The sequence below is a fragment of the Tursiops truncatus genome, chromosome 1, assembly GCF_011762595.2.
Source record: "Tursiops truncatus isolate mTurTru1 chromosome 1, mTurTru1.mat.Y, whole genome shotgun sequence".
In the NCBI taxonomy this organism is placed as follows: domain Eukaryota; kingdom Metazoa; phylum Chordata; class Mammalia; order Artiodactyla; family Delphinidae; genus Tursiops; species Tursiops truncatus.
Window position 1 is genome coordinate 157,618,213 of NC_047034.1, and position 27,395 is coordinate 157,645,607.

Consider the following 27,395-nt stretch of genomic DNA (forward strand, 5'->3'; position numbering starts at 1 on the left):
AGAAAAGCTCTTTTAATTAGAGGGAAAGAAACTAACTTTGTTGAGCTCCCTCTGTGGAGGAAGCCTAAATTGCCAGATGATGTTTTTTGAAAGATTTCATTTCTACTTAGAGCTGTAACCAAAATAATTTTCTTTGTTTTCAACTCTTTCCTAGGAAGAAAAGAGCAAGTTCTTTCATCTTATAGGAGGAAAAACAAAAGGCTCTTCGCCTTCATGGTGTAATATTTGTCCAGGATTACTGGTAGTGCCATTCACTGAGAGAGAATACAAGAAAACTCATTTTGGAGGGAAATCATAAGTTTCATTTTGAACAGGTTAAGACTTAGAGGCTTTTGAAACATCCAAGTAGAGAGAGATGTTGACTAGATAATGGGATACATCAGCCTGGGTCTCAGGGGAGAGGTCTGAGCTGGAGCTCTAACTCTTTGATGTACACAAGGTAATTGAAGCCATGGGGGTGGATGTGAATGTCTAGAGAGAGAGAGAATAAAGTACGAAAAAAACGAGGTTCCAGGGCTGAACCTTGAGCAACTCCAGCGTGTAATGGTTAGGTGGTGGGAAACCAGCCTCTGCAGGAGATTGAGAGGAATGGCTAGGAGAATGTGGTTTCATGAAAGCCAAAGTTAGACACCTTTCCAAGGAGAGAGGAGGGTCAGCAGTGTTGAATGCTGCTGAGACATCAAGGAGAACAAGGAATGAAAATGATTATTAGATTTAGTGACATTGAAGCCCGTGACCTCAGTGAAAGTCGTTTTAGCAGAGCAGTGTAGAATCTGAGTCAGTCTTAGCTTTGCATCCCCGGTGCCTTTGCATAGGGTAGACACTGGATATATTTGTTCATTTTACTGTGAAATGTTTAGTAATGCAGGAATATGTATAATATGTATATGCAGAATTTAAAGAATAATTATAAAGTGAACAACATTTACTGATCACCCAAGTTGAGAGAATCTTAGAAGACACCTGTCTGCCCCTCCCTGCTAGCATCTTCTTCTCCGCCCAGAGATACCACTCTGCCAGTACTTAAGGGATAAGTATCCCCTTGCTTTTCTTTATAGTTTTACCACGTATGAATGGTTCCCTAAACAATACGCTGGTTTTTTTTTTTTACAATATACTTTTTAGTTTTGACTGTTTTGAATTCTGTGTAAATGGAATCATACTGTATCCACTCTTCTGGGTCTTGCTTCTGTTGCCCAACATTATGTTTTTCTGATCTGTCTGGGGTGATGATGAGACTGTATGTCGTTTGTTTTCACTGTTATATATAGTATTCTGTTGAATAAATATACCACCATTTACTCTGACATTCTGCTTTTGATGGACATTTGGGTCACTTCCCATTTTTGCTGTAACCAGCAACACCATCATGAATATCACCATATGTGCTGCCTTATGAACTTGTGTAAGAGTGTTTCTAGGATGGATGTATACATAGGAATGGAATTGCTGGGTCTTATGGATATGTTCAGCTGTTCCCTAAAGTGGTGTGTCAATTTACATTCCTACTCTTTCTGTGTGAGAGTAACCACTGCCCTAGATCCTCCCCAGTGTTTGACATTGTCAAACTCTAAAATTGCTGCCTGCCTGATGGCTGTGAAATTTTATCTCATTGTGGTTTTAATTTGCATTTTTCTCATTATTAATAAGGCAAACTTTTTTTAATTGAAGTATAGTTGATTTACAATATTGTGTTAATTACTGCTGTATAGCACAGTGACTCAGTTATACACATATATGTTCTTTTTCATATTCTTTTCCATTATGGCTTATCCAGGATAGTGAATACAGCTCCTTGTGCTATATAGCAGGACCTTGTTGTTTATCCATTCTATACATACCAGTTTGCATCTGCTAATCCCAAACTCCCAGTCCATCCCTCTCCCACCCCCCTCCCCCTTGGCAACCATCAGTCTATTCTCTATGTCCCTGATTCTGTTTCTGTTTCATAGATAGGTTCATTTGTGTCATATGTTAGATTTCACATATAAGTGATATCATATGGGATTTTTCTTTCTCTTTCTGACTTACTTCACTTAGTATGATAATCTCTAGTTGCATCCATGTTGCTGCAAATGACATTATTTCATTCTTTTTTATGGCTGAGTAGTATTCCATTGTATATATGTACCACATCTTATTTATCCATTCATCTGTCAATGGACATTTGGGTTGTTTCCATGTCTTAGCTATTGTGAATAGTACTGCTATGAGCATTGGGGTGCATGTATCTTTTTGAGTTATAGTTTTATCTGGATATATGCCCAGGAGTGGGATTGCTGGATCATATGGTAAGTCTATTTTTAGTTTTCTGAGGAACCACCATACTGTGTTCCACAGTGGCTGCACCAACTTACATTCCCACCAACAGTGTAGGAGGGTTCCCTTTTCTCTACACCCTCTCCAGCATTTGTTATTTGTAAACTTTTTAATTATGGCCATTCTGACCGGTGAATGTTTTTTGTATGCTTATTGGCCATGTAGTATTTCACAAAAGAGAAAATCCAATCAAGTCTATTGTCCATTTTTCTGTTGTACCTTTTTTCTCATTGGTTCATAGGTATTCTTTAATATTTTGGATGCAAATTCTTTTTTGATGATGTGTGTCGAAAATATTTTTATCAGTGTAAGGTTTGAATTTCACTTTCTTTATGATGCCTTTTAATAAATAGAAGATTTTAATTTTAATATAGTCAAATTTTTCAATCTTTTCTTGTTTAAAAAACCCTTTCCTACACTGAAGTCATTATGATTTTCTTCTAGAAGTCTTATATGTCTGTATTTTCCACTTAAATATTTAATATTTCCACTTAAAAATTAATTTGGTGTGGAATGGGATATCCACACCAAATTCATTTTTTCATTTTCTTCCATGTAGATACCTGATTTTCCCAGCACTGTTTAAAGAAATATCCATCCCTTCTCTATTGATCTGACATACCCATCTGTCAGATAGCAAGTGTTCATAAATGTGTGGATTTGTTCTGGGAATCCCTCTTTGGTTTCATTCAGTGATGTGCTGATAAATGTTTAGCAACCAGCTCCTCTCTCTCCTCTCCCATACACTCAAAAAAGCCCTGATTTGTAGCATTTGCTGATTTCTGGTGGGGTTTAAATACTCCCACCATGACCAGTTTCGAGCTACCAACATGATGTCATAGAACGCAGAGTTCAGAAGAGATGCCAACAGTGGGCTCTCAAGAGCAGGGTTTATTCCAATGCTACATCAAAAAAGTATCTGGGGGCTTCCCTGGTGGCGCAGTGGTTGAGAGTCCGCCTGCCGATGCAGGGGACACGGGTTCGTGCCCCGGTCCGGGAAGATCCCACATGCCGCGGAGCGGCTGGGCCCATGAGCCATGCGTGGCCGCTAAGCCTGTGCGTCCGGAGCCTGTGCTCCTCAGCGGGAGAGGCCACAACAGTGAGAGGCCCGCGTACCGCAAAAAAAAAAAAAGTATGTGGCCCAATCCTCTTACTGATTTCTATGGGCCCCCAGGGCCTTGTAAACACAAATATTAACACATCAATTTTCAGAAACATAGTTACTGGGAAAATTAGGCATAATTATGAATTAGTTCCATCCACTTAGTATTATCTTATAAATATTTTAAAGCTACCCTCTTCCCCACCTCCCCTCCCCCACACGTATCCTGATCATTCCCACCTAAAAGTTCTTGGGGTCAGGGTTGTGACTTCTATTCCTTTATTCTCTCCTGTCCCCGTTCCCCAGTAGCACCAGCTTCTTTGCCAAATTCAATGACTGGGAGAGGAGGCTTGCTACAGAAATTTCAAAAACGTGGACCAAGTCACAACTCTAGGATGTAAACCACTCACTGGGTCATGTACGGCCTGGGAAGCAGGAGGTTGTCCAGAGGCGAAGCAGACTCCTTACATATCTCCAAGTCTATTACAGCAAATAAAAAGACTGGCCTGTTTGTGTGGCATCAGCCAGGAAACCTTGGCACCAGTGACTGAGCTTTTTGGTATCCGTTCACCTATAATTGTATGACTCCATAGAACTTTTTCTAAATGGGGACCGTGGTGATCATAATGTTCTGTAATGTGGCCCTCGTGGCCCTGGTCAGCTTATCGTCCAAAGTAATAACAACTGCAGTAGCTTCTGTGAGCGCCTACTGTGTGTGAGTGCTGTTCTAGAAGTTGTACAGGGATCCTGTCTGCCCCTCACAGTGTCCCTTCAAAGGTGGTTATTCCATTTTACAGATGAGGAAATAATGACTCAGTGAGGTACGGCACCTTGTCCTCAGTCACACTGGTAGTAGGTGACAGGTGTATCCCATCCCAGGCCTGGGTAACCCCAAAGCCACTACCCCACACTGCTTTGTTCCACTCTTCACTTTGTATGTCCATGGTAGGATTCTCCACTTTGTGCCTTGTGTTGTAGTTCCCTGTATATATTTCTATTTTCCTTACAATATTGTCAAAGTCCTTACAGGCAGGAACTGTGTCTTTTCCACCTACCATCCAAGCAGCGCTAAGTTAGGCTGACGAGGTGAACTGGATTGAGTGACCTGCCCAGGAACACTTCAGGGTCAGTGTCTGGGTCAGGAGTTGCACTTTCTAATGGGAGACGATCCCAGGAGGCTACTACCTCCCATCTTCCTGTGCTTCCTAGCTCTGACACCCACCCAACAGTCCCTGGGTCCACTGGAATGTGTACTTAGGAAGCGAGGACTACCCCCAGCCCTGGTCAGCAGGTGTCTGCACCTACTGCACCCCCAGCTTCTGAATGGCCAGGACTTGTTCAGATGGAGAATGAACATTCTTTCCCTGACATTTTCATTTTTCACTATGTTTTGTGCTAAGAATATTGTGGTGTTTAAGCCCAGTTACTTTTAGAAATATAGGCAATTTGGAAAATAAATAAAGGCACAAATAAGAAGATGAGAATCAGCAGTAACCATACCACCCCAAGCAACTACTATTAACATTTTGGTACATGTCCTCCCAGCTAGCTGTATATTCAGTAACGTGGAATTCACAAAAATGAATTATATTATGCATGTTATGTTTGTAACCTGCTTCATCCCCTTCCATTTTTACTGGTTATTCCAAATCTAGAGGAAGCCCTGTTAGAGAAAAGTCCTCTCCTCCCTCTCGCTGTGATTTAGTGGGTGAGATGGGGTTAGATCATAATTATACTTATTTAATGCCATTTAAAAGTTAGTAAAGCATTTCACATCCTAATGAGGAAAAAACTTAGTCTGACTCATAGCGCAGAGGCAAGATCAGTGTTTATATCTTTATGCCAGCCTGAGAATCGTTCCACCACTATTTATTCCATCTTTCCACAAATGCTTTAAAGTTTCAGGTTTCAGGAGGAGAGAGAGAAAAAGTACAGTTGTAAGTAGGGCTAGATGATCAAATGTCGGGGCCAGATGGGATATTGTTTTTAACTGCATATCTGTCTGAGGCGTTCTTTTTGAAATTATTATTGACTAACTTCTGAATATGTTTTACATGCATAGGGAAAAAATTTAAAAGCTATAAAGGGTATACAGTGAAAACAGCCCCCCACCCTATCTCTCATCCCTCATGTTCCTCTGCCACTCAGTCACCTTCTCCGGAGCATCCCTGTTAGCAGTTCTCGTGTGTCCTCACCTGAAGCATTCTGAGTTCAAAGGGCAGGGGCGTGCAGAGGTGATCAAGGGTGAGAAGAATGCGCTTCTGTATTTTCCTCTATCACATCTGTATCCTCTGCTGAGGTCATCCGAATAACTGGGATGCAAAGCCCTCGACAATATTCCAAACGAAACAGAATCTCCCTCTTCCAAAGTCCCCTGTGGCTGTATCTCGAGGCAGGGTCAAAACTGCCACCTTCTGTGCCACTGGAGGCACTGCTGACCCCGGACCAGTCTCAGCGTCAGAAGGCTGAAAGCCTCGTCTGGGCTCTGCCCTGGACTGGCTCTAGGCAAGTTACCTCATCTTTCTGAGATGCCCGTTTTAGCTAGGTGATCTCCAAGTCCCTTTCTTCTCTAACCATGGAAGATTAATTAAGAGAATGTCTTAGCTTGGGCTGCTATAACAAAATACCATAAACTGGTGACTTATAAACAGCAGACATGTATTTCTCACAGCATTGGAGGCTGGAAGTCCAAAATCAGGGTGCCAGCATCATAGGCTTCTGATGAGAGCCCTCTTCTGAGTTGCAGATGGCTGACTTCTTATATCCTCACATGGCAGAGAGCAGAGCAGAGGAAGCAAGCTCTCTGGTAGCTCTTATAAGGGCACTAATCCCATTCATGAAGGCTCCACCCTCATGACCTCATCTAATCCTAATTACCTCCCAAAGGCCTCACCTCCTAATGCCATCACACTGAGGGAGTAGGGATTCAACATACGTATTTTGGGGGGACACAAACATTCAATCCATAACAGGGGATAACTTAAAACAGTACTTCTCAAGTTTTAATATGCATGTGAATCACCCAGAAATCTTGCTACAATGCAGATTCTGATTCAGCTGATCTAGGATGGGGCCTAAGAGTCTTTGTTTTAAGCCTGCTCCCAGGTGATGTCATCTACTGGTCTGAGGCTCAGGTCTTGAGTAGCAGGAACCAAGCTGGCCTGACTAATGGCCCATGACCTGTTCTAGGGATTAAGCACCTGGGAGTTCAGAGTAACATTTCCTTTGAAGCTGAGAGCTCCCTCTGGAGAACCCTGGCACCTGGTTTCCTAAGATTCTTCTCTGCTGAAGAACGCTGACGTTCTGTGAGCTCTGCTGGGTGCCGGGCTCTGTGCTGAGTGCTCCAAATACATTCTCTCTCTTCATCCTCACAGCTACCCAATGAAGGCAGTGCTGTGATTGTCCCCATTGTACAGATGAGGACAGTGCAAGCCTTCGAGAGGATAAAGTGCTCAAGATTACATAGCTGGTAAGGGGCAGAGCAGGCATTCCAACCCAGATTATCTGATTCCAGAGCCTTGATCTTACTGCTGAACCGAAGAGCAGAATGGCGTTCTCGGTTCCAGCCTTGGAAGTAAACACCACTGCATCATGTGTATGTGGAAGCAGACACTGTTGTCCATTGGCGCAGAATGTCTCCTCCAAGGGAACATGTCTCTGCTTGCAGATCTACCCTCTGCCTCAAATTTTCGTGATACCTCTGAAGGGGTTCTGACGGCAGCAGTATCATCCAATGGGTGGGGTAGGAAGGCTGCTCCCATGAACCTTCTCTCGCCCCAAGGAAAGGGTTCCTTGGCTGTGAACGGCACTTAGATCTGTCATGGGAAGGCCATGGGCCTTAACAGGCCACATCCATTTTCATTTACCTTCTGAAAGAAGATTAAGGAGAAAATTCAATTTTGCCTAATGCCTCCCCCAAATGGCTAATTTATATGCTAATTAGCAAGATAAGAATCGATGAAACTGGTAATCAATATGATATCCAAGGCACCAGTAATGAAATTCATTTTGAGATGCACCGCCGGTGGAAATGAAGCAATTACACAGAATAAATGGGGCAGCTCAGGGAATAGGGGCTCCATATTGCACTTGACTGCATTATTTCCCCCATTGCTCCTCCCCTCACCCTTTCCCCACCCCGTTGAAATCAACTGTCCATGCCGATCCTTTGGAGCACCCCACACCAGCTTCTCCCTCTCTAATGCCCAACCCTGCATGATCCCTATGGATTTGTGGTCCAACCGGGAGAAAATGGAGGAGGGAAAATTACACTCTGAGAAGCCTAGACGTACAAGCCCTGGAGGAGAATCAGGGGCTGAATAGGAGCTTTTAAGCCAAATGCTGAGTAGTGAATAGCACTTCACTCTCATACTTGCTGAGCATGGTTTAAGGGTTTCCAGTTCTAGAGCTTAAGTATAGCCACTGTATTGCCTAGATTTTCCAGAGCTGTCCTCATTTCAAACATTTTGTCTCATCAGACCATATGTCAAATGATGTGTCCTATTTAAGTCCAGTGTGAAGTAGGCCATAATGTCCTCATAAGATCTAGCCTGACTCTAGGAAGTCTTATTTCAACTTGACCATTTATTCATTTATTCCAGGGTTTCAGATTTTTTTTTCTTTTCTCTGTGTGTGTGTGTGTGTGTGTGTGTGTGTGTGTGTGTTGAGGGGGTGATTGCAGTCATCTCTGGAGATTAGGGACACAGCATTATTCATTTCGTACTTTTCAACTAAGACAATTAAAATGTGTCTTTTATCCCAATGTCTGCTCACTGGTATCACCTGGGGAGCTTTTTCCCCAAAAATTTATTTATTTATGAAAATTCTTAGCCTATGAAAATGTTGAAAGAATTATACAGGGAATATTATATATGTATATTCTTCTAGATTCTACAGTTAGCATTTTACCATACTTGCCCTATCACGTATCTATCCAACTATCCATCCCTCTATCCATTCATGAGTCTAGCTTCTTTTTTATGCAGTTTCAAAGTAAGTTGCAGGCATCAGAATGCTTCACCCCTAAACACTTCAGCATGCATATCATTAACTGGAGTTCAATATTTGTTTCTTTTTTCTTTTGAGGTAAAATTTGTGTACAATGAAATGTACAGACCTGAAGTACACCATTCTGTAAGTTTTGACAGATACATATATTATGTATATGTATACATATAATATACATTAATGTAAACCACCCCCTATCACCATATAGAACATTGCCATCACCCCGGAAGTCCCCTCATGCCCGCTTCCAGTTATCCCCCATCCCCCCACTTCCAGAGGTAATCACCACTCTGATATTTCCCACCCTAGATTAAGTTTTCCTACTCCTACAACTTCATGTAAGTGGAACCATACAGGTTGCACTCTTGTGTAAGGTTTCCTTCATCCAGCATAGCATTTCTGAGATACATCCATGGTGTTGCCTGTATGGATGGATAGTTCGTTCCTTTCTATTGCTGACTAGTATTCCACCATATGGATGTACCACAGTTTTTTAGCTAATATGAACAAGGCTGCCAGGAACATGTTTGTATTAGACTTTTTATGGACAGATGTTTTCATTTTCCTTGAATAAATTCCTAAGAATGGAATTTCTGAGTAATAGGGTAGGTGTATGTTTATTTTTATACGAAACTGCCAGACCATTTTCCACAGCAGCTTGAGGAGCTTTTAAAACACCATGCCTCCCCCTTATCCCCAGAAATTCTTAAATAATTAATTAATTAGTTTGGATTGTGGCCCAGGTGTAATTGTTTCTGACATAATCATCTGGTGGTTCTAATGTGCAACCAGAGGTAAGAATCACTGAAGATATATTTCACTATATTAAATGCAAAATGTTTAGTGTTTTTTTGTTTCTTTACTTTGAAAAGTGGCTTTCTGTTGCTGTTCCCTTTTTTCCTTTATTTTTACTGCTGTAAAGACTTGGGTATGGTCTAGGATGACCTGGATGTCACAATGCAGACTTTGGAGTAAAAAGACCAGCTTTCTGATCCCAGTTTTCCACCTTGTATCACTTGGCCAAGTTACTCGTCAGTTTCCTCTTCTATAAAATGGGGCTTATTGTAAGATTTCCAAGGTTATGAGGATAAATGTGCCTGACTCAAAGAATTTTCTGAAATTCACCATAGGATTGGGGTGGGAAGAGAGTTTCCAACCCCCCGGGTGAGTGGGATTCCTTAACTCTGCCTTTCTGAACAAGGGCAGATTGACAGTTCTTTTCTTTGGTTCCTTAATGGATGGCAAGGCTGTGAATGTCAGAGGTTGAAGAGCTGTCACCACCTCCCTATAATGATTGAAGTGTAATTATCTCTTGTCTTACAAATACGTAAAAGGCACAAGTGAGTAGGATAAGGATTTTGAGTCGGTTTTCCATCCCAGTGGTAACTTGGGCTGCTCTAGCTATTCACCATGTAACCAACAACACACCTTTGCAAGACTGCTGGCTGGAGGCGGTGTTAAGACAACAGGGAGGAGCTATCCAGCAGCTGATTACTGAGCATTGAGTCAACAACTACAACAAAACAAACCACTGAAATCTGATCCCTACCATCTGAAGCCTGGCCCACTTCCCCAGGGGAGACAGACCTGGACACTGTCTTCTGAGTTCACCTTTTATGACACCAGTTCAGATCTGAGTGAACTGGCCCCTAAGCCTTACAGAAAGCTGGTTTATGTGACTCCTGACAATGTTTTATATCAAATGCTCAATCCTTGTTGGGAAAACAGCAACAACAAAAACCTCTTTAAGGGGTCTTCTGAGTGATGTGGCTTCTCTCATTGTTCAACCATTTGAGTAAGGATTTGCCAGTGGGCACCAGGAAGAATGCAATTGTGAATAACAGGTTTTCCCATGTGAGACAGGCCAGAGTGGGCATAGATGAGGATCTTAAATCAGGCTAGAAGTGCCACGTTTTAGCTCCTTTCTGAACAGGAGGGCTGTGGAGCCTCCTACTTCATGTCCTCCACAGACAACTACTGAGAATGCAGTGTTCTGGCCTTCCCGGGGAAGTAGGGTTTCCAGAGTATCAGAGGTTGCTCTGGGCTCCATTTATCAGAACAGAAATCCAGGGTAAAGGATGGCTGCTAATGAGCCCCTCTTTTCAACTTTTTGGCCTCCCTGAGTGTCTGTCTGTGGGACCCGCGTTCTTTTGTCAGGGGGTGCAGGGCAGAGGGGGTGAGGAAAAGAGATCAGATGGCCTGCTATCTGAAGCATGTGCCTGGCTTCAGTAGTCCCCTTTTGGGTTGGTTTTATTTTGTAATACGTCCCCTGAGAAGACAGACTAAGCAGCCTGGATTACCCTGCAATTTCTCCAAACTATTTGCATGAAATACTGCAGGCAAAAAGCCCAGCCCCCCATTGGCTGTTGCTAGGTAACAACATAATCATCAGGAAATTAGGCTGTCTTTTTTTTTTTTCCCAACCCGGAGTGTGTGGTTGCAGCGTTGTGCAGGAAGAGAGAGGGAGTGGAACAAAGAGAGATGAATGAGATGGTCTTGAAGGCGGGGACACCACAGCCACAAACCTGCATCCCACGGTAGGACAATCTGCTTTGGGTTGGGCTCTTTACTCAGTCAAGCCAATATTGGTACATTTTCCTTTCTTATAAGTATGACAAAGCTAGCAGTTCCCACAGACAGCAGGAACAGGAGCTATGGAAGCAACTCTGACATTTGAAGTGATTTTTAGAAGCAGGAGATAGTGCTTAATATATGAGAGTGACTCCAAGGGACGATGAATAAATGAATGTGTCTGGAGAGTGTGTGTAGGAAGATAAGACCCCATTCGCGTGGCTGGAGAATGCCTGCAAAGAACAGACCTGAGAATGTACATGTGAATGAGGCGTGTGACAGAGGAAATCCAAGCATGCTTTCAAATGTGGAAGGAAGCCCCATAAACTGAAGTTTGGGATTGTGTCTGTTGTGACTCCACCAGCGTTTAGGCATGTGGTCCTACTGTTTTTCAGCCAGGCAGTCCTCAGCCTACCCTTCTGCCTGGTTGGACTCGGCAGGTGAATGAAGAGTAACATGAAGAGAGCATTTGTGTGTGTGTGCGAGCGAGTGTGTGTGTGTACACATGCGCAAGTGGACACACGTGCACACGCATGCACTTGGGAGCATTTAGATCATTTTCAAGACTGTATACTCGAATAGCAGCATGGCAAGCCCTGACAAGTGTACAGTTACACCTGGACACTTCCACGGGGTAATGAATATCCATAGAGACCATGAGTACTTTCCTTTCCCTTCCCGCTAGTCCCAGATGGCTTTCCCACCTCTAACCTCCCTTATCTTGTCCTCCTTTTGAGTTCCCTAGCAATGACCCTGCCCTTACACTAGACCCTCCATTGCCGTGCTGCATACTTCATTGGCTGGCTACGACCCCAGGCAAGCTAATTGCCTTGTACCATTCAATGCCTGCCAGATTAATGACTCCTCCTGTGTCTGGTTGCCCACAGCCTCCTCTGAGATTCCTCTGGGTCCTCTCTCTGGCTTGTCTTTCCCTTCTACCCGCCTCCTCAGCTCAGTCTCTCTGAGCTTGACAGCTGAGTTTTTAGAAGTCATTTAATTTAAATGCAAAAATAGAAGCACTGTCTTTTTTTTTTTTTTGGCCTGATCAGTGGAGGTGGTCCCCTGCCCAGTGGGAGGGGACCATTTTGTAACAGCGATACAAATACACAAATGTAACAGGAGCAAGACAGAATGTGTGCCAATAAGCAAGTGCAGAAGGGAACACAGGCTCCCAAGCAGACAGCCCTCCACAGTGACTACCTCCAGTGGGTGAGCCTAACAAGATTCCAAGCCCCTGCCCCAGAGGGAAAAGTCATCCTGAATTTACAGTGGCTCAAAGCCCCTTTCTGAGTACGTGCACTAGATGGCACGAACCTGGTGCAGGGCAACGTCAACACCCTCTGTACAGATGTGACAGATGCTCTCCAAGACAGTGGTCCCTGGACCGGCAGTATCACAGATCTGCAGGTGGGGCCTGTAGTCTGTTTTGACAAACTCTCCAGGTGGATTCTCAGGTATGCTAAAGTTTGGGAACCACTGTGGGCCTGAAATTTTGCATTTTTAATAAGTTCCCAGATGATACCGACCACTCTTTGAAAACCTCTGCTGTAAGAATAGAAAATGGAGGACAGCGTGTAATGGGAAGGATCTCCTTCCAACTAGAATGCCCCCACCCTACTTCCAAAGTCCCAATCAAACCCATCTTTGCAAGCCCACCCCAAATGAAACTTCTAGCTAATTCAAAATGTAATAAGGTTATCACTTTACATCTTATTACATTTCAGGGATCAGCAAAGTAGGAATGGTTGGGGGACGGGGATCAAAGAAGAGTATGCAACAGGGACCGTGTGCGGTCCTCAGAGCCTGACCTATTTACTAACTGGCCCATTACAGAAAAAGTTTGCCAATTCCTGTTATATTTATTTATGTACTTTTCTTATTCCTCCTCATAAACTTTAACTCCAGAGTCAATATCTGAATCATTTTTGTATTTCATTCAGTACCAAGCACATAATAATTGTTCAACAAACATGGGAAGGATGGATGTTGGTTGGGTGAGCTAGTTTTGTGTTTCACCAGTGTCCTGAAAGTCCAACAAAAGAAATGATCAGCTTCTGTACTTAGCCATTTTGTGGCTGCCCCATCCATGAAATAAGAACAATAGTTTCTCATCTGAGTAGATGATGAGAATCAGGAAGTTCACACTAATGGAGTTTATTCTTTTTGTTGGTAACTGGAATGATGAAAACCAGTGAGGAGCTGACCTGCCTCTTGAAAAACAGGACTAGCATTTAGAACGTTCATAAATGGAAGTACTATAAAAATAAGCAACAACTTACATTTTCCCTTGGATTTCTGGTGTCCAGTAAAATATTTTCATGGTTATACACTACCAGAGTTAAAAGAGATCCTAGAGGCAAACGCTGCATGGATCACACCTGCCATGACTCACCCTCTGCTTGACTGCCTCCGCCGACCGGAAACTCACTTCTTCACAAACCAGCCCGCTCCACTTTTAGCAACTCCAACCGTTAGTAAGCACTTTTTTCTGTTGAGTTGAAATCTATCTCCTTACAGTTTCCACTCTGCAGTCCTATTCTAGCTATCAAAATTAGCTACCTAAGTTTTATAAATATGAGGAATAAAGTAGGGTAAACGTATACTTGACTGGAAAGAGTAGAAGATTGAGGGGATCTACCCCATTTAGATAGTTTTCTTCTACAAACAGTAGTGAGATGGTTTAGAAATACAAGAAGCTAAAAGGCAGCAGGTATGCCAAGGGAAGAAAAGCAAACGCATGGGTGTAAAATGGGATAGAACATAACATTCCAAGTACAATAGGAAACAAAAGACTGGTGGTGACAGTAGATCACAGGCTGACCACAGACATGCCTTATGTATGTGCTAGAGAGGAATGTTAATAGCAATTAGAGGCTATTATTTGGGACAAAGGAGGGAAAGGAGGCCCCGAGCTGGGCCGGGGCAGGGGGGTGGGGGGGTGTCTAGTGTGGGGGTTACTCTGCAATTGCTTTGTGATCCCAAAGCTATGAAACAGCTGCCAGGACAAGTTGCTGGGGCAGAAGCACAGCAAGAGAAAGCCTCTTAGGAATGGCCAAGTCCTTTAACTGGTGGGCTGGGCTGAAGCAGTGAGGGCCTAAGGAGGGGACTGTCCCAAAGAAGATGGGAAGAGAGGGGTGGAGGAAGGAGGCTAAAATCTCAAGTTGTACACCTGTTTACAATGTAATGTAGGCTTAGTACTAGTCCAGACTCCTTGCAAACTGACAAACCAATCACTGCATGAAGAGTAGCTCCAAGAACAGTGTTTATTGATCACTTACTCTCTGGATTTCTGAAGCACTCTTACCGCACAGAGCTTGGAGCTGTGTGAGGCACTTAACCTAGAAATAGCAGACGCTAATAAGCTTCTAGGCTCTCGCTTTCCCCCTTCCTTCCCAGCACACATGTGCATGAGTGCACATGCGTGAACACGCCCCTCTCATACACACACCATGGTTAAGTCTACCTGGTTACTACTTCTTCCAGTTTCACCTGTAGGTGGGGTGGGGTTTTTTTTTCCTTCCCCTCCGCCACCCCACTTTTCTTAGAAAGGAAATTCCTAAAGTTAGAATGGGGCTTTTTGGACCCTGGGGAAGAACTTATAATCAAGCCTGGAATAAGATTTTCGAGCGTTTTCCCTTCTCCACGTTCAAGTCGCCTCCCATATTTACAGTTCAGACTTGAGTTCTATTCTCAGACTCTTCTGGTTTATGCCACTTAATAGCTTTGTGATCTTGGACGAGTCACTTGACCACTCAGCGCCTGCTTCCTCAGCAGTAATTACTACTCCAAAACGATGCCAGAAAGAGTAAGCAGGCAGAGGGAGGCTAATAATTATTAAATGCCTCTTCAGTGCCACTCACTGGGCTAGGTGTCTTGCTTGCATTTTATTATTCACTTCTCCCAATAACTCTTGAAAATCTGTATCATTAGCACTGTTTACAGATGAGGAAACTGAGGCTTGTGGATGCTAAGTAACCTGTCTAAGGTTTCCTAGCTAGAGCAGCGGCAGAAATCAAGGCAGCTTTCTCTGAATGTGGAGCTCCTTTTTTCTTCTAAATCGAGCTGCCTCCCTGAGCCTGTGCCTGGCACATAGTGGGCTTTCGGGAAAGGTAGGTTTCCTTCATCCCTACTCCCCAAAGGACTGTGGGGCAGATGTTTTTGTTTTGCATTACTTTTCAATTAGATTGTGCAAATGATTTTGTAAACACCGCCAACAGGGCCAGGCTTATATCTAAGTAAGATAATATATCTGAAAATAGGAACAGGAAAGACCTACAAAGGTTAAACACGCCCCAGTTATCACTCCAGGTGTGATTTCTGGAGTACGAGGCAAGCCCTGGAAGAGTTACAGTTGACAGGCCGGCCGTGGACTGACCCGCTGCTTGAGATATCGCCTGTGAGACAGTCTAGCAGGAAGGCAATAGGAGCCAAGTTAAACTGATGAGAACTCACTGGCCCAGAGAGGCCTAGACTGGAGGGAGCACAAGTCATTCTGCCTCTTGTGTGTGGACTTGCAACCCTGGTTTCAGATCCTGCGCCCGCCATTTGCAAGCTCCATGGCCTCACATAAGTTATTGGACCGCTCTGAACCACAGTTTTCTTGTGGGAAAAATGAAGACATAATCCCTGTGTCATAGGTTTGTTGTGAGGAATAAATGAAACCATGCATATAAAGCTGCTGTCCCTGAGCAAGTACCCCCAGAATGGCAAGAATTATCGGTTACCAGCACCAGGCCTAAGGCCACTGGCCTCCTAGTGGATAAAGGATCATTCACATACAGACCAAGAGTCTTCGTGACAGGAGGTACCACTTCCATCCCAGGGAACCTATCTCTCTGTAATCTATCAAAGTCCCATTTCCTAATCTCCTCATAGGGGATGTAAAAGGAAACTCTAAAGGAGGAAGGCTACACTCTTGGAATAAGCTCTGGGGGGAGCATGCTCAGGTGGCAGCACCCCAGTATAGCCCCCGCTTCTCCAAGGTGCTCTTAACCCTGGTGTTCACAGAGTGAGCTAACTTCTTAACCTCAACTGCTACAAAGAGTCAAGAGATACCTGTAGAACCCTGGGTAGGTCTGAGGTATATCCAGTTTGGAGGGTAGGACAAGAAGAAGAGAAAAAAAGGCTGGTGAAGACTTCATAGATAAATTTCCATGCCCTTGAACAATTACTTTGAAAGCCTGGCTGTTTCCCATGATCCGTGTCCTGGCTTAGTTGTGCTTGTCAAGAAGTAGCAGTGGCAGAAAGACTAGCCTACCATGGTTTAACCCAGCATCGGGCCAGTTCAAGGCTGAGATGGAGGAGCAGAAAATGGCATGCTCTGGAAATGGGGGAGGGAGGTGTGCATGTGTGCTCTGTGGAGAAACTTAGTAAGGAGAGGCTTTTTATAGAGGTCTTTTTATAGCCTTGACTCCTGAGATTTCTCTCTGTAAATCCCAGGAATGCAGAGCTCTACTAAATCTAAACAAGGAAGAATTGACTAAAACCATAGCATGAAGAAGTTACTTTGTCACCAGACACACAAAAGAAGATTTTTCTAAGTTTGAGGTTATTGATGGAAATTAAAGTATCTTTCTCTCAAGAAACAGTCTTCTTTTACCCTACCCCAACCTACTCTCTTTCTGTGCCATAATCTAGGTGGCTTCAAACAACAGAAAGGCACCGTCCCATAGTTCTGGAGATTAGAAGTCTAACATCAAGGTCTTAATCCAGGTCAGTAGGGCCACGTTCCCTCTGACATACTTCCTCGTCTCTTCCCAGCTTCTGGTGGCCCTGGGTATCCCTTGGCTTATGAAAACATAACTCCAATCTCTGCCTCCATCTTCACGTGGCTGTTTCCTCCTTGTGTATGTCTGCCTCTTCACATTGCATTCTTTTATAAGGACACCAGTCAGATTGGATTAGGGGCCTACCCTGGGCCAGTATGACCTCATCTTAACTAAGTACATCTACAATGACCCTGTTTCCAAATGAGGCCACATTCTGACACATTGGGGGTTAGGAACCGAACATCTTTTTGAGGGCACACAGTTCAACCCATAACAGGCAATATTTGAAGTGAGAGAAAAAAAGGACGTGGATACAGTATACGATGGCTAGCTGGGAAATTAAAGAGATGGATGTCCTAACGTTAGGCACCAACTTAACATAATGACTGGATCCAAGTTTGTCTTCTGGGAAACCAGTAGAATAACGTCCCGCTTTAAACCCTGGAGTTAAGACTGAAGAACCTTTAATAATGTCAATAATAATAATAATTCATCATATCATGACAAGAGCAGCTAACATTTTTTAAGTGTTCACTAAGTACCAGTTACAGTTCTAACTGCTGTCTATGTGTTAACCTATCGAATACTCCAGATAACCCTACCAGGTGGCATTGTTGTCCCAGTTTTACAGGTAAGGAGACTGAAGCCTAGAGCGGCTTTCTAATTTGCTCGGAGTCAAACTGGGAAGCTGAAGGTTGAGCCCAGGCAGGCCGGCTCCAGAGCACACATCCTTGCTCAATATAGAGATGGGCTGCCTTTAAATCTTATGTTCCTAAAGAGCCTTCTGGAAAAGTGCCCTTTACAAAAGAGACAAACACTTAAACAGGTAAAACAGACCATGGTTTTTTATAAACAGACTTGAGCGTGACTGTGGCCGATGATAAAAATAACTTATGGGATCCTCACTATGTAACATGCTTAAAGGGATCATTTTCCAAATCCCAAATCAGGCTCACAGCCTTGCCATTCATCACATGCTTACTCTTTGCTAAGTATGGTCCTCAGTGCTTTACAGACATCGCATTTAACCAGCCCATGAGGGAAATGGGGTCTCATTTCACTCCTGAAGAAATTGAGGCCCCAAAGGTGACTTAACTTGCTCAAGCACACACGGCTAATGTGTGGCCTGGTTAGAATTTGAACCCAGGTCTTTCTAACACCAAAGCCCATGCTGTTAGCCAACCTGCTGCAGGTACACGGTCAGCCATGTGGGTGGGCACAGATCAGGGGCCCTGGAAACTACAGCCTGCAGGCCGAACCCGGCCCACCTCCCTTTTTGTAACTAATATTGTATTGGAACACAGCCCCACTCCACTTAGGACTTGTCTGTGGCTGCTTTCGCCCAGCAGAGTTGCGTGGTCACAGCAGAGCCTAAACTATTTGCTCTCAGGCCGTTACAGAAGTGCCAGGCCCTGCCGTAGGCGAGGCAGAGGCTGCACGGCTGCCGTAGGCGAGGCAGGCTGCACGGCTGCCCCGTCTCAGAGCAGTGAGACTAAAGCGCCTCCACTGCAAACACTCAGTGTTTCCATAACCTGGCGTTAACTGTATGTTCCGTCCACAAGAGACCAAATCCTTCTTGTTCCTCTTCACATTCTTCCGCCAACCAGCACCAGCTTGTTATGGAAACACTTGATAAATTATAAAGAAAACAATGAGCTTTTGGAAAAAGTTTGTTCATTTAAATGTATGAGGTTCTGACCTTAACCAGGTAACTGTGGTTAACATCACCAATGATAGACCTATCGATAACATGTATCCCTTGAGATGAGGCGCTGGGAAGGACACGACATCACTTCTGTGGTATTTTTCCCCAAAAAAGGCTAACCTCGTTCTAATCATGAGAAAAAAAAAATACACCAAACAAACTCAAATTGAGGGGCAGTCTAGAGAATAATTGACCAGTACTCGTCAAAAATGTCAATGGCATGAAAGACAGGACAAGACTAAACTGTCACAGATTGGAGGAGACTAAGGAGGCATGACAACCAAATGCTATGTGATATCCTGGACCAGAAGAAGGACCAAATAAGGTCTGTAATTTGTTTAATAATAGTGTATCTATGTGACATTCCTGGTTTTAATCATTATACTGTGGTTCATAGAGTACATAGGAACTCTTGGCTATTTTCCCAACTTTTCTGTAAGTCTAAAATTATTTCAGAGTACAAAGTAAAATAAATAAATGCATCCCAGGGCTTTCTTAAAATTTATGTGTTGGGTTCTGTTTCACAATGAAATTGTTTGACTTTGATGGCTGGGACTGTGTGGTCAGTTTTAACGTCTCATCCTTCATTTCTGCTTTGTGAGCCCTCATTTATTTGCTTGGGTTTCTAGAGACACTAAAGGAGACAACATGCAGAGGACTGGGGAGAGAGAGGGAACTTTCTGCGGTGGTTTGAGCTGAATCCATTTGGACTGCTTCCAGCGTATCAGTAACCTCAGACAGCTGCCAGAGACATAATCAGATCAGTGCAAATCAGGACACTTAGGTTGATGCAGTAACTTAGGGAGGCATAAGGAGACCTCCCCTCGGGCCCCTGAGTCTAGAGAGCCTGAACGCTTTGCCAATACTGACTTATTCCTGGACAGAGAGGCAGCCAGAGGAGAGGCAGAGCCATAGCAAAGAACAGCGTCGCCTGCCTCTTCAAACTCTCTGTCCCCCGAGCCACTACAGGGGTGATAACAGCAGCAGCCTCTGGGGGGGAGACTAGACCGCTCATCGCCCGTCAGTCTCCGCTTCCATAGGAGAAGCCCACCCCACTCTGCCCCAGGGCTTTAAGCTCCATTTGGAGGGCTTCGTTTTCAGTTTCTTTCCCCTCTACTTCCCTGGAACCTCGGTCACAGCTGTAATCCGCAGCAAATGGATTTCCCTGACCCTCGGGACAAAGGCCTAGTGTTCTCCAGACTCGGTGGCTCCTGGGAGGGCAGAAGCATCAGCGTTTCTCCAGCTGCCGGTCTCAGGCCCTCTGGGCAGCAGAGACCTGTAATCAGATCGCTGTCTGGAGCTGGTTACAGTCAGCACATCACTCAAAGTGGTCCCTCGCGGTTGGGAGGGGAAAACTGACTAAAGTACGTATGAATCACAGCCTTCCGAGCTCCGGCTCACACAAAACCACACAGTGAGTTGGAACCCAGAGAAAAAGAGACTCTCAGTTCTAGACATTATAGCCATTAATCAGATTTGGCCTGGGTTCATAGTAGGAGTCCACAGGGATGGGTGGCCTTGGGGGGAGAAGTAAGGAACTGCTTAGAAGGAGGAATAAGGGTAGGAATTAAAAGGAAATTGAATAGGGGTGTGTAAAATGCTTAATGCCGAGCGAGTTTAAGTGTTCAGATTTTCTAACGTGGGGCCCCAGTTTGGAGTGTTAGGAGACTCCACATGTGCCTCGGTGGCCCTCACTGAGCCTTCAGAGCTTTGAGCCCACAGAGCAGAGCTTCGAGGCAGAAGGCCTTAAAAACTTGGGTTCAAAGAGGGGAACTATAGTAGAAAAAGTTTGAAAGCTGCTGTATTGTTCCACGCTTCCTAATTAATTCTGTTTCTTTCCAACAGAAGTTCCCTTCCACCAGGAGACCAGTGAGAAAGTGACATATGGCAGGACCCTAGCTTCAGATTTCCCCTTAGGGCAAACTCCAGCCCTCTGGTTGAGCAAATCTCCACCATGAGTCCAGCCGGTTTTCTGGGGGTGCCTCCGTGTTCATGCTGCTGCAGGACAGTCAGCGGAGCCCTCTCTCCTTGAGTGACTCACTTCCCCAAAAACTAGGGTTCAGTTTTTGCATAGGAAAAACAAGGGAGATTGTGGTAATGTTCGGTTTCTTAGATTGTGGTAATGTTCGGTTTCTTAAATTGACTGGTGGGTACACTTGTGTATTATCCTTTGTATATTATATATAGAGAGAGGTTATTTTGTAATATACAACATTTAATAGACATTAATTAATAATTAGGGATTAAATTCAGCAATCGCAATTCCTTAACACCTCTGAAAATCTAGTATGCTCCAATATAGACTTTGGCCAATGTCATTGAAATAATTGCTCAAGGTGAGATCATGGGTGAGGTCTCAGAGGGTGTAGTGTGGGAAGAGCTCTGGCTTTGGCGTCAGACTTGGTTTTGCATCCTAGTTTTGTGATGACCTTAGATAAGTTACTTTGGTAAGTCCTTCATTGACAAAATTGGCATAATACCTACCCCATGAGGGAGGTCATGTGTATATATAAAGCACTCACTATAGTGCTTGACACATAATAGGTGCTTAATAAATAATCAATATTATTAGTGTAGATACTGTTGATGGAAGGTACTGAAATTAAATCACCAGCGCTATATGTTTTAAAGTAGTTGGCAAGAATTCTGAAGATGAGGTAGAAAGGAAGCAGAGCTTTCCAGTGAGAAGTAGGATGGAGTACGGCGTGTTTCAAGCAATTTTGTTCAATAAACATTTATGGAATGAAACGCTAGGTATATACGGGAAAACAGGATACGATCCCTACTCTCCAGGAGTTCAGAGTCTAGTGGGGAAGACAGACACATAAGTAAATCACTTTCTTGTGATGACAAGTGCTAGGAGAGAGGTAAGCACAAAGTGTCTTGGGGTAAGTCAACCAACTGGATGGCTTTAAGAAAGAAATTAGGACCCAGTGTGAAGCAAGAGAAGCGTTAGAGGACGCTGCATTCAGTGAAGGTTTCACAGAAGAGACACAAGTTGTTCTGATGATCTAGGGAGCTGGTTAAGTGAAAAATGGAAGGCAGGCATTTCAGGGGAAGGGAACAACATGAGTAAAACCACAGAGGTAGGAAATAGCCAGTTTGGTGGTTCCTCAAAAAGCTAAACATTGAACTCCCATATGGTCCAGCACTTCCACTCTTAAGTATATACCCAAAAGAACTGAAAGCAAGGTCTCAAACAGATACTTGTATACCAATGCTCAAGGTAGTGTTATTCACAATGGTCAGAATATGGAAACAACCCAAGTGTGCATCAGCGGATGAATGGATAAACAAAGTGTGATATATATATACAATGGAACATTATTCAGCCATAAAGAGGAATGAGATTTTGATACATGCTACAACGTGGATGAACCTTGAAAACATTATGCTAAATGAAATAAGCCAGACACAAAAGGACAAATATTACATGATTTCACTTATATGAGATTTCTAGAGTAGACATTCATGGAGACAGAAAGTAGATGAGAATTTACCAGGGGCTGGGCTGGGGGGGGAGAGAGGAATGGGGAGTTATTGCTGAATGATGACAGAGTTTCTCTTTGGGGTGGTGAAAATTCTGGAAATAGATAGTGGTAATGGTTTCACAACATTATGAACGGGCAAGTTTTATGTTATATATATTTTACCAGGATAAAAAAGTTAAGAAATAATGAAGGTGTACCTCTACCTCACACCATATACAATAATTAATTCAAAATGGATCAAAGACTTACATGGAAAAATTAAAACTATAAAACTCTTTGAGAAGAACCTAGGTGTAAACCTTCAAAACATTGGATTAGGCAATGGCCTCTTAGATATGACAGCAACCATAAAGAAAAAGTTAAATTGGACTTCATCAAAATTGAAGAGCGGAGGAGGTAATCACGAGCACATGGGTATGTGGTCTTTGGGAGAAAAAAAGCAGATCTACCAAACCAGAGCAGTGGACTCACATTGTAGAATATAAGGTTAGAAAAGTGGGATGAAGCTAAGAGATTAATCCTAACCCACATATACCACCCCCCAAATAGGTATTCTTATTACCCAGTTTTGCAGATTAGGAAACTAAAACTAAGAGAGGTAAACTGCATTGCCCAAGGCCATACAACTAGTCACAGCAGAGCTAGCATTCCCAGAGCTAGGATTGCCTGACTCCATGCTGTCTCCTTCAGCACTTTGCCTCTCTTGGGAAGATTGAGAGACCAGAGAATGGGCAGAGGGAAGGGCTGGCCATCTGTTCCCCTACAGCAGTGGCTACCCAGCAGAAGTGTCAATCTCGGCACTCACAAAGCCTACAGTAACCTCCTCCACTTTCCCTCTGTCACACCACACATGCTGCTCAACACCCCACTCTTCTGAACGCCAGCAGGTGTGGTCTCATCGCTCATTTGGCAGAGGGTCAGCAATATTATTTGTATCTTTAACTTTGTACTTCGTGCCCCGTCCCTACCAACTAAGAAACAGAGTCCAGAGGTAAGGAACAGGCTTCAAAGGATTCAGGAACCTCTACAATTGTAAGTACATTTTTTTATACATCTGTGCGTTTTTTCCTGGGCAAGAGGCCTTAGGTTTTACTGTTTCTAATATGCCTTCAAAAGTTATGAACCCGAGGGCTTCCCTGGTGGCGCAGTGGTTGAGAGTCCGCCTGCCGATGCAGGGAACACGGGTTCGTGCCCCAGTCCGGGAAGATCCCACATGCCGCGGAGCTGCTGGGCCCGTGAGCCATGGCCGCTGAGCCTGCGCGTCCGGAGCCTGTGCTCCGCAACAGGAGAGGCCACAACAGTGAGAGGCCCGCGTACAGCAAAAAAAAAAAAAAAAAAAAAAAAAAGTTATGAACCCGAAAAGGAGGATCCATGTCATCTACCTCTTTTCAATTTCCAGTACTTAGCAAACATACCCCACATGCGGTAGATGTTCAGGTTGCGAAAAACTAGGAGCGTGTTTATTCGGGAACGTTCTAGAGGTGGTTGACAAGGAGTGGAAGGTGGGACAGGGCAGCTTTATGCTGTGAAAGCGGAGAAAGCGTGGGTTCAGGTAGCTCAAATGTTACTTCTCCTTTGAAGCGGTCCCTAGTTTCTTAGGCAGAGTCTGTCCTTCCCTCCTGTGTGCTTTGCAGGAGAGACTGAGAGGGAGCCAGAGAGAGAGAGTGTGTGTGCACTGGAGAGACAGCTGTAGCCATCAAAAGTGGGAGCTGGAACCCAGAGAACTGGCCAGCCAGCGAGAAGGGGAGGGAGAGGGAGCATGCGCTGTCCGGAGAGTAAGGGCATGTGCATGGGAATGAAAGAGAGGACGTGCCTCATCAGGCCTGGGGGAGTGAGATGGCCAGGCAGGGGGACCATGAGAGAGAATGGGGAGGGAGCTGGAGCCAGGGAATGGGGCCCAGAGTGAGCCGGCTGCAACTGGGAGAGGGTCTGAGAGAGAGAAAAGAGGGCAGGAGTGGGGAGAGAGCTCATCTGAGTAACCAGAGCAGCCCGCCAGGGTCAATGGAATGAGGGCTAGAGGGCGGGGGTATATGCACGTGTCCAAGAGAATCAGACAGCGAGGTGAGTGTGAGCACACAGGAGGGTGGGGAAAGGGAGGGCAGGCGTGAGCACAGGAGTGAGAGAGGATAGGGCTGAGGAGGCAGCAGCAAGAATGGGAAAACCAGGGGCTGGGGGCAGAAATTAACAAGACAGAAGAGGGGGAAAGCGGAAGAGGGTATGCAGAAGCCAAGAACGAGGTGATGAAGACAGGAGGGAAAGGCATGCTTGTTAGCAGAAGGAAGGGGGCAGGCGGGCAAGAGACCTCAGGAAACATATTGTCCCCACGTTACTAAGGTCAGTCTGTCTGTCTGTCTGTCTGTCTGTCTGTCTCTGTCTCTGTCTCTCTCTCTCTCTCTCTCTCTCTCTCTCTCTCTCTCTCTCTCTCTCGCAGTTGCTGTCTTGCCTGTGCAGTTTTTCCATAAACAAATGCCACACTTTCTTTAGAATGTTGTCTTGTTTTATTTCTCATCAAGGATTGAGTATACACTGTGCCCAAGATCTGCCCTAGCTGCTGCAAAAGAAAAAAAAAAAAAAATAGAGCTGAGGCTTGATCATCCAGGATGTAGACTGCCCTCTCCTTAACTTGCTGTGGCTGCTGCCTTGTTTTATTTTATTTGTTTATGGTTATAAGGACTAATACTTCCGTTGAGATTTCCTAGGGTGGGATGCAAAGCAAGAACTGAAACCCAATTCTGATCAACAGTTTGGGAAAGGGAGGTGGGCCATTGAACTAAGAAGAGACTTTGGGATTCTGTGGGATATTCCAAGCTTGAATCTAACTCCCATTTACTGGTCTGTTGCTTGGTGAGCCTCAAAATCCCAGCGGAGCCTCATCTCGACAACTAGGTTGTCAGTTTCTGCAAGATCAGAATTATGCCTTCTACTGCTTTCTGTCCAGCCAATGCTTCCTTCCATGGAGCGTAAGATGAGGTAGATTCCAACTGAGCAGGGCACAGGAAAGACTTGTAGACTTCGCTGTTTCATCAACCTGCACCACCAGCATCATCATAAGCATCTTTAACAAGTGCGTAGCCAAAATGAGGCCCAGGGCTGAGTGCAGTTCAGGACAAAGAGAATTCATGGAGGATGGCCTTGCCCTGTGGCAGTCAAAGCAGACATATAAAAATTAGGGGAAATCACTGCTTAAGGATCCAGGTCATGAGTGCTGTTTGCTTTGCCTTGGAAGCCATAGGCCTCTGAACTTCAACTTGCTGCCTGCCCACTGGGAGTAACCTGGACTTCCTCACCCCCAACATTCCTGTCTTTGAACCTTCATCTACACTTTTTGCAGCCCATGGTAAAAACTCACCCAGGCTGAGGCAGGCATCCTGAGGAATGCTGACAACCTCCAGAGGGAGCACATTGGGAGGAGGACGGCGGGACGTTAATGACTATTTTAGTTCTTTGCACTAATGTTCTCAATACTGTGAAAAAATCGTATTATTTTCTTCATTTATTAAGTTGGCATAATCTTCTGCAAGAAGAGAACTGAATGTCTATGATGGGATGACAAAGAAGTGTTGTTTTTAGGTGTAAGAAGGAATGGGTAGAAGGAAAAACATGTATATATATATATATATAAATTAGGATTTTAGGAATAGCATGAAAGAAGAAAAAGAGAGGAACTTGACCTAGGACACGGGCATGACCTTCCCACCACTCCTCCCTTCTCTCCCAGCCCTTCTCCACTCCTTGCCTCAAGGGGATGCGCAGCTTCCAGTTCTGAATCCCAATCATCGGCTGGTCCCTCAAGGAATTTCTAGCACTTCTACCCTTAGTGACTGGGATAGAAGTTCCAGGAGGCTCTGCCAGTTCCACCTTGGAAGAGGATTGATCTACTGGAACCGGACAGTGGGAAACAGGCTGGGGACAGTTTTAATAACCACAACAACAGCCAATGCCTAAGGAACACTCAATATATGCTCGACACCCTACTAAGCGCTTTGTATTGTTCATTTACTTTATCCTCCCATCAATCCATACGCTCTTGTGTCTGCCAGATTAAGACAGGAGGTTAGAGAAGTGTGACTTGCCAAGGTTTCCCAGCTGGTAAGTGGCGGAGCCAGGACTCAAACCTAAGTCTTTCTGACTCCAAAACCTGTGATTTTCACCAAATTGCTCAATGTGGTGCCCTGCTCAGCATTGGATCAGAGAGCACTCAGTGAGTACTTCAGGAAGGAAACAGACTCCAAACACACTCAGAGCTCTTCTGGTTGGAAAACAAAACAAAATAATCACTGCATTTTATTTTATTGCCTCTTTCTCTCATTCTGTTCTCTCTAGATTTTGGATCCCATTTCTTTCAAGAACTGCCTATATAAATATGGACAAATAATAATTTCTCTGATGTCCAGTTTCTCTACCCCAGTGATGAAAAGTTTGATGGTGTGAGGAATGGTCCCTAAGATCACTGCTAGGAAGCCCATCGTAGGGGATCCTCCTAGGCTGTTTTTCATCTCCTCTAGCAGAATAAGTCGTAAAATTTAGATTCAGGCTGACCTGATTTCACACCTCGCCTAGTGAGCCAAGCCTAGCCCTGTCCTGATGGCAGGGGTGGCTGCAGACCTCAGTTCAGAAGTAGTCCCACACAGGCTGGTAGAGAGCGGATACCCACGTGTGTATTCTCCAGAATGCGTTTGTTAAGCATTTCCCTCCTGCTTCTTCCCTCCCAGCACCTGCCTGCTCATCTGCCACCTGAGCGCCCTGACTGTGCCATCCTGTAGGCCATGGAGAACGAGCTGCCCGTCCCCCATACGTCTAGCAGCGCGAGTGTCGCCAGCAGTACCAGCGGCGTCAGTAGCAGCAGTGGCGGCAACAATAGCAGCAGCGGTGGCAGTGGCCGCCCCACGGGGCCCCAGATTTCTGTGTACGGTGGCATTCCTGACCGGCAGACTGTGCAGGTGAGACGCCACCTGATTAATCATCTCAGGGCTAGCCAGGAGGACGTGTTGGCATGGTCTGGTAGGACAACCGGGGTGCTAAATCTAGAATGGGCATAAGGGCGTGTGTCAGTGGGTAACTATGTGTGCAGCATTCGAGGAGTAGTGATACTACATGGATTCAGTCAGGGAAGGTTGGGGAGAGTGGGAATACTTAGCAGATCCAAAATTTCCTTTCTTATCTGGTGACTCAGATCCCACAGTGCCGTTTGGGGAGGATAAACATGTGAAATCATAAAGGACACACAAGTGAAAAGAGCAAAGAGAAAAAATGACTAGAATCTGCTCAGCCACAACCTAGATCCCCTACCTAAGTGACCACTTCCTTGTACCAAATCTAAGTTTCTTACATACGGAGGACCAAAATAGAACCCCAAACAATCCTTTGTCTTTACAGCTTTTTGCCTTCTTCCCCAAAGCAGCGGTTTGCAAAGTGTCATCTATGAGGCCTTC

General features: G+C 44.6%; 1 protein-coding gene across 4 annotated transcripts in view; it reads left to right on the forward strand.

The window, feature by feature from the left end:
• The window catches only part of PHC2 (polyhomeotic homolog 2), a 102,426-nt gene that overhangs the window by 26,597 nt on the left and 48,434 nt on the right, over window positions 1-27,395 (forward strand). Inside the window, exon 2 of one of the 4 annotated variants that reach the window (XM_073792390.1) lies at window positions 26,676-26,903. In XM_073792390.1, the coding sequence (XP_073648491.1) occupies window positions 26,730-26,903 (174 nt within the window). In that variant the 5' untranslated portion in view covers window positions 26,676-26,729. Of the gene's footprint in view, window positions 1-22,016; window positions 26,904-27,395 lie in introns of those variants that run through there. The other 3 variants (XM_019938164.3, XM_073792398.1, XM_073792403.1) reach the window with 3 other exon arrangements.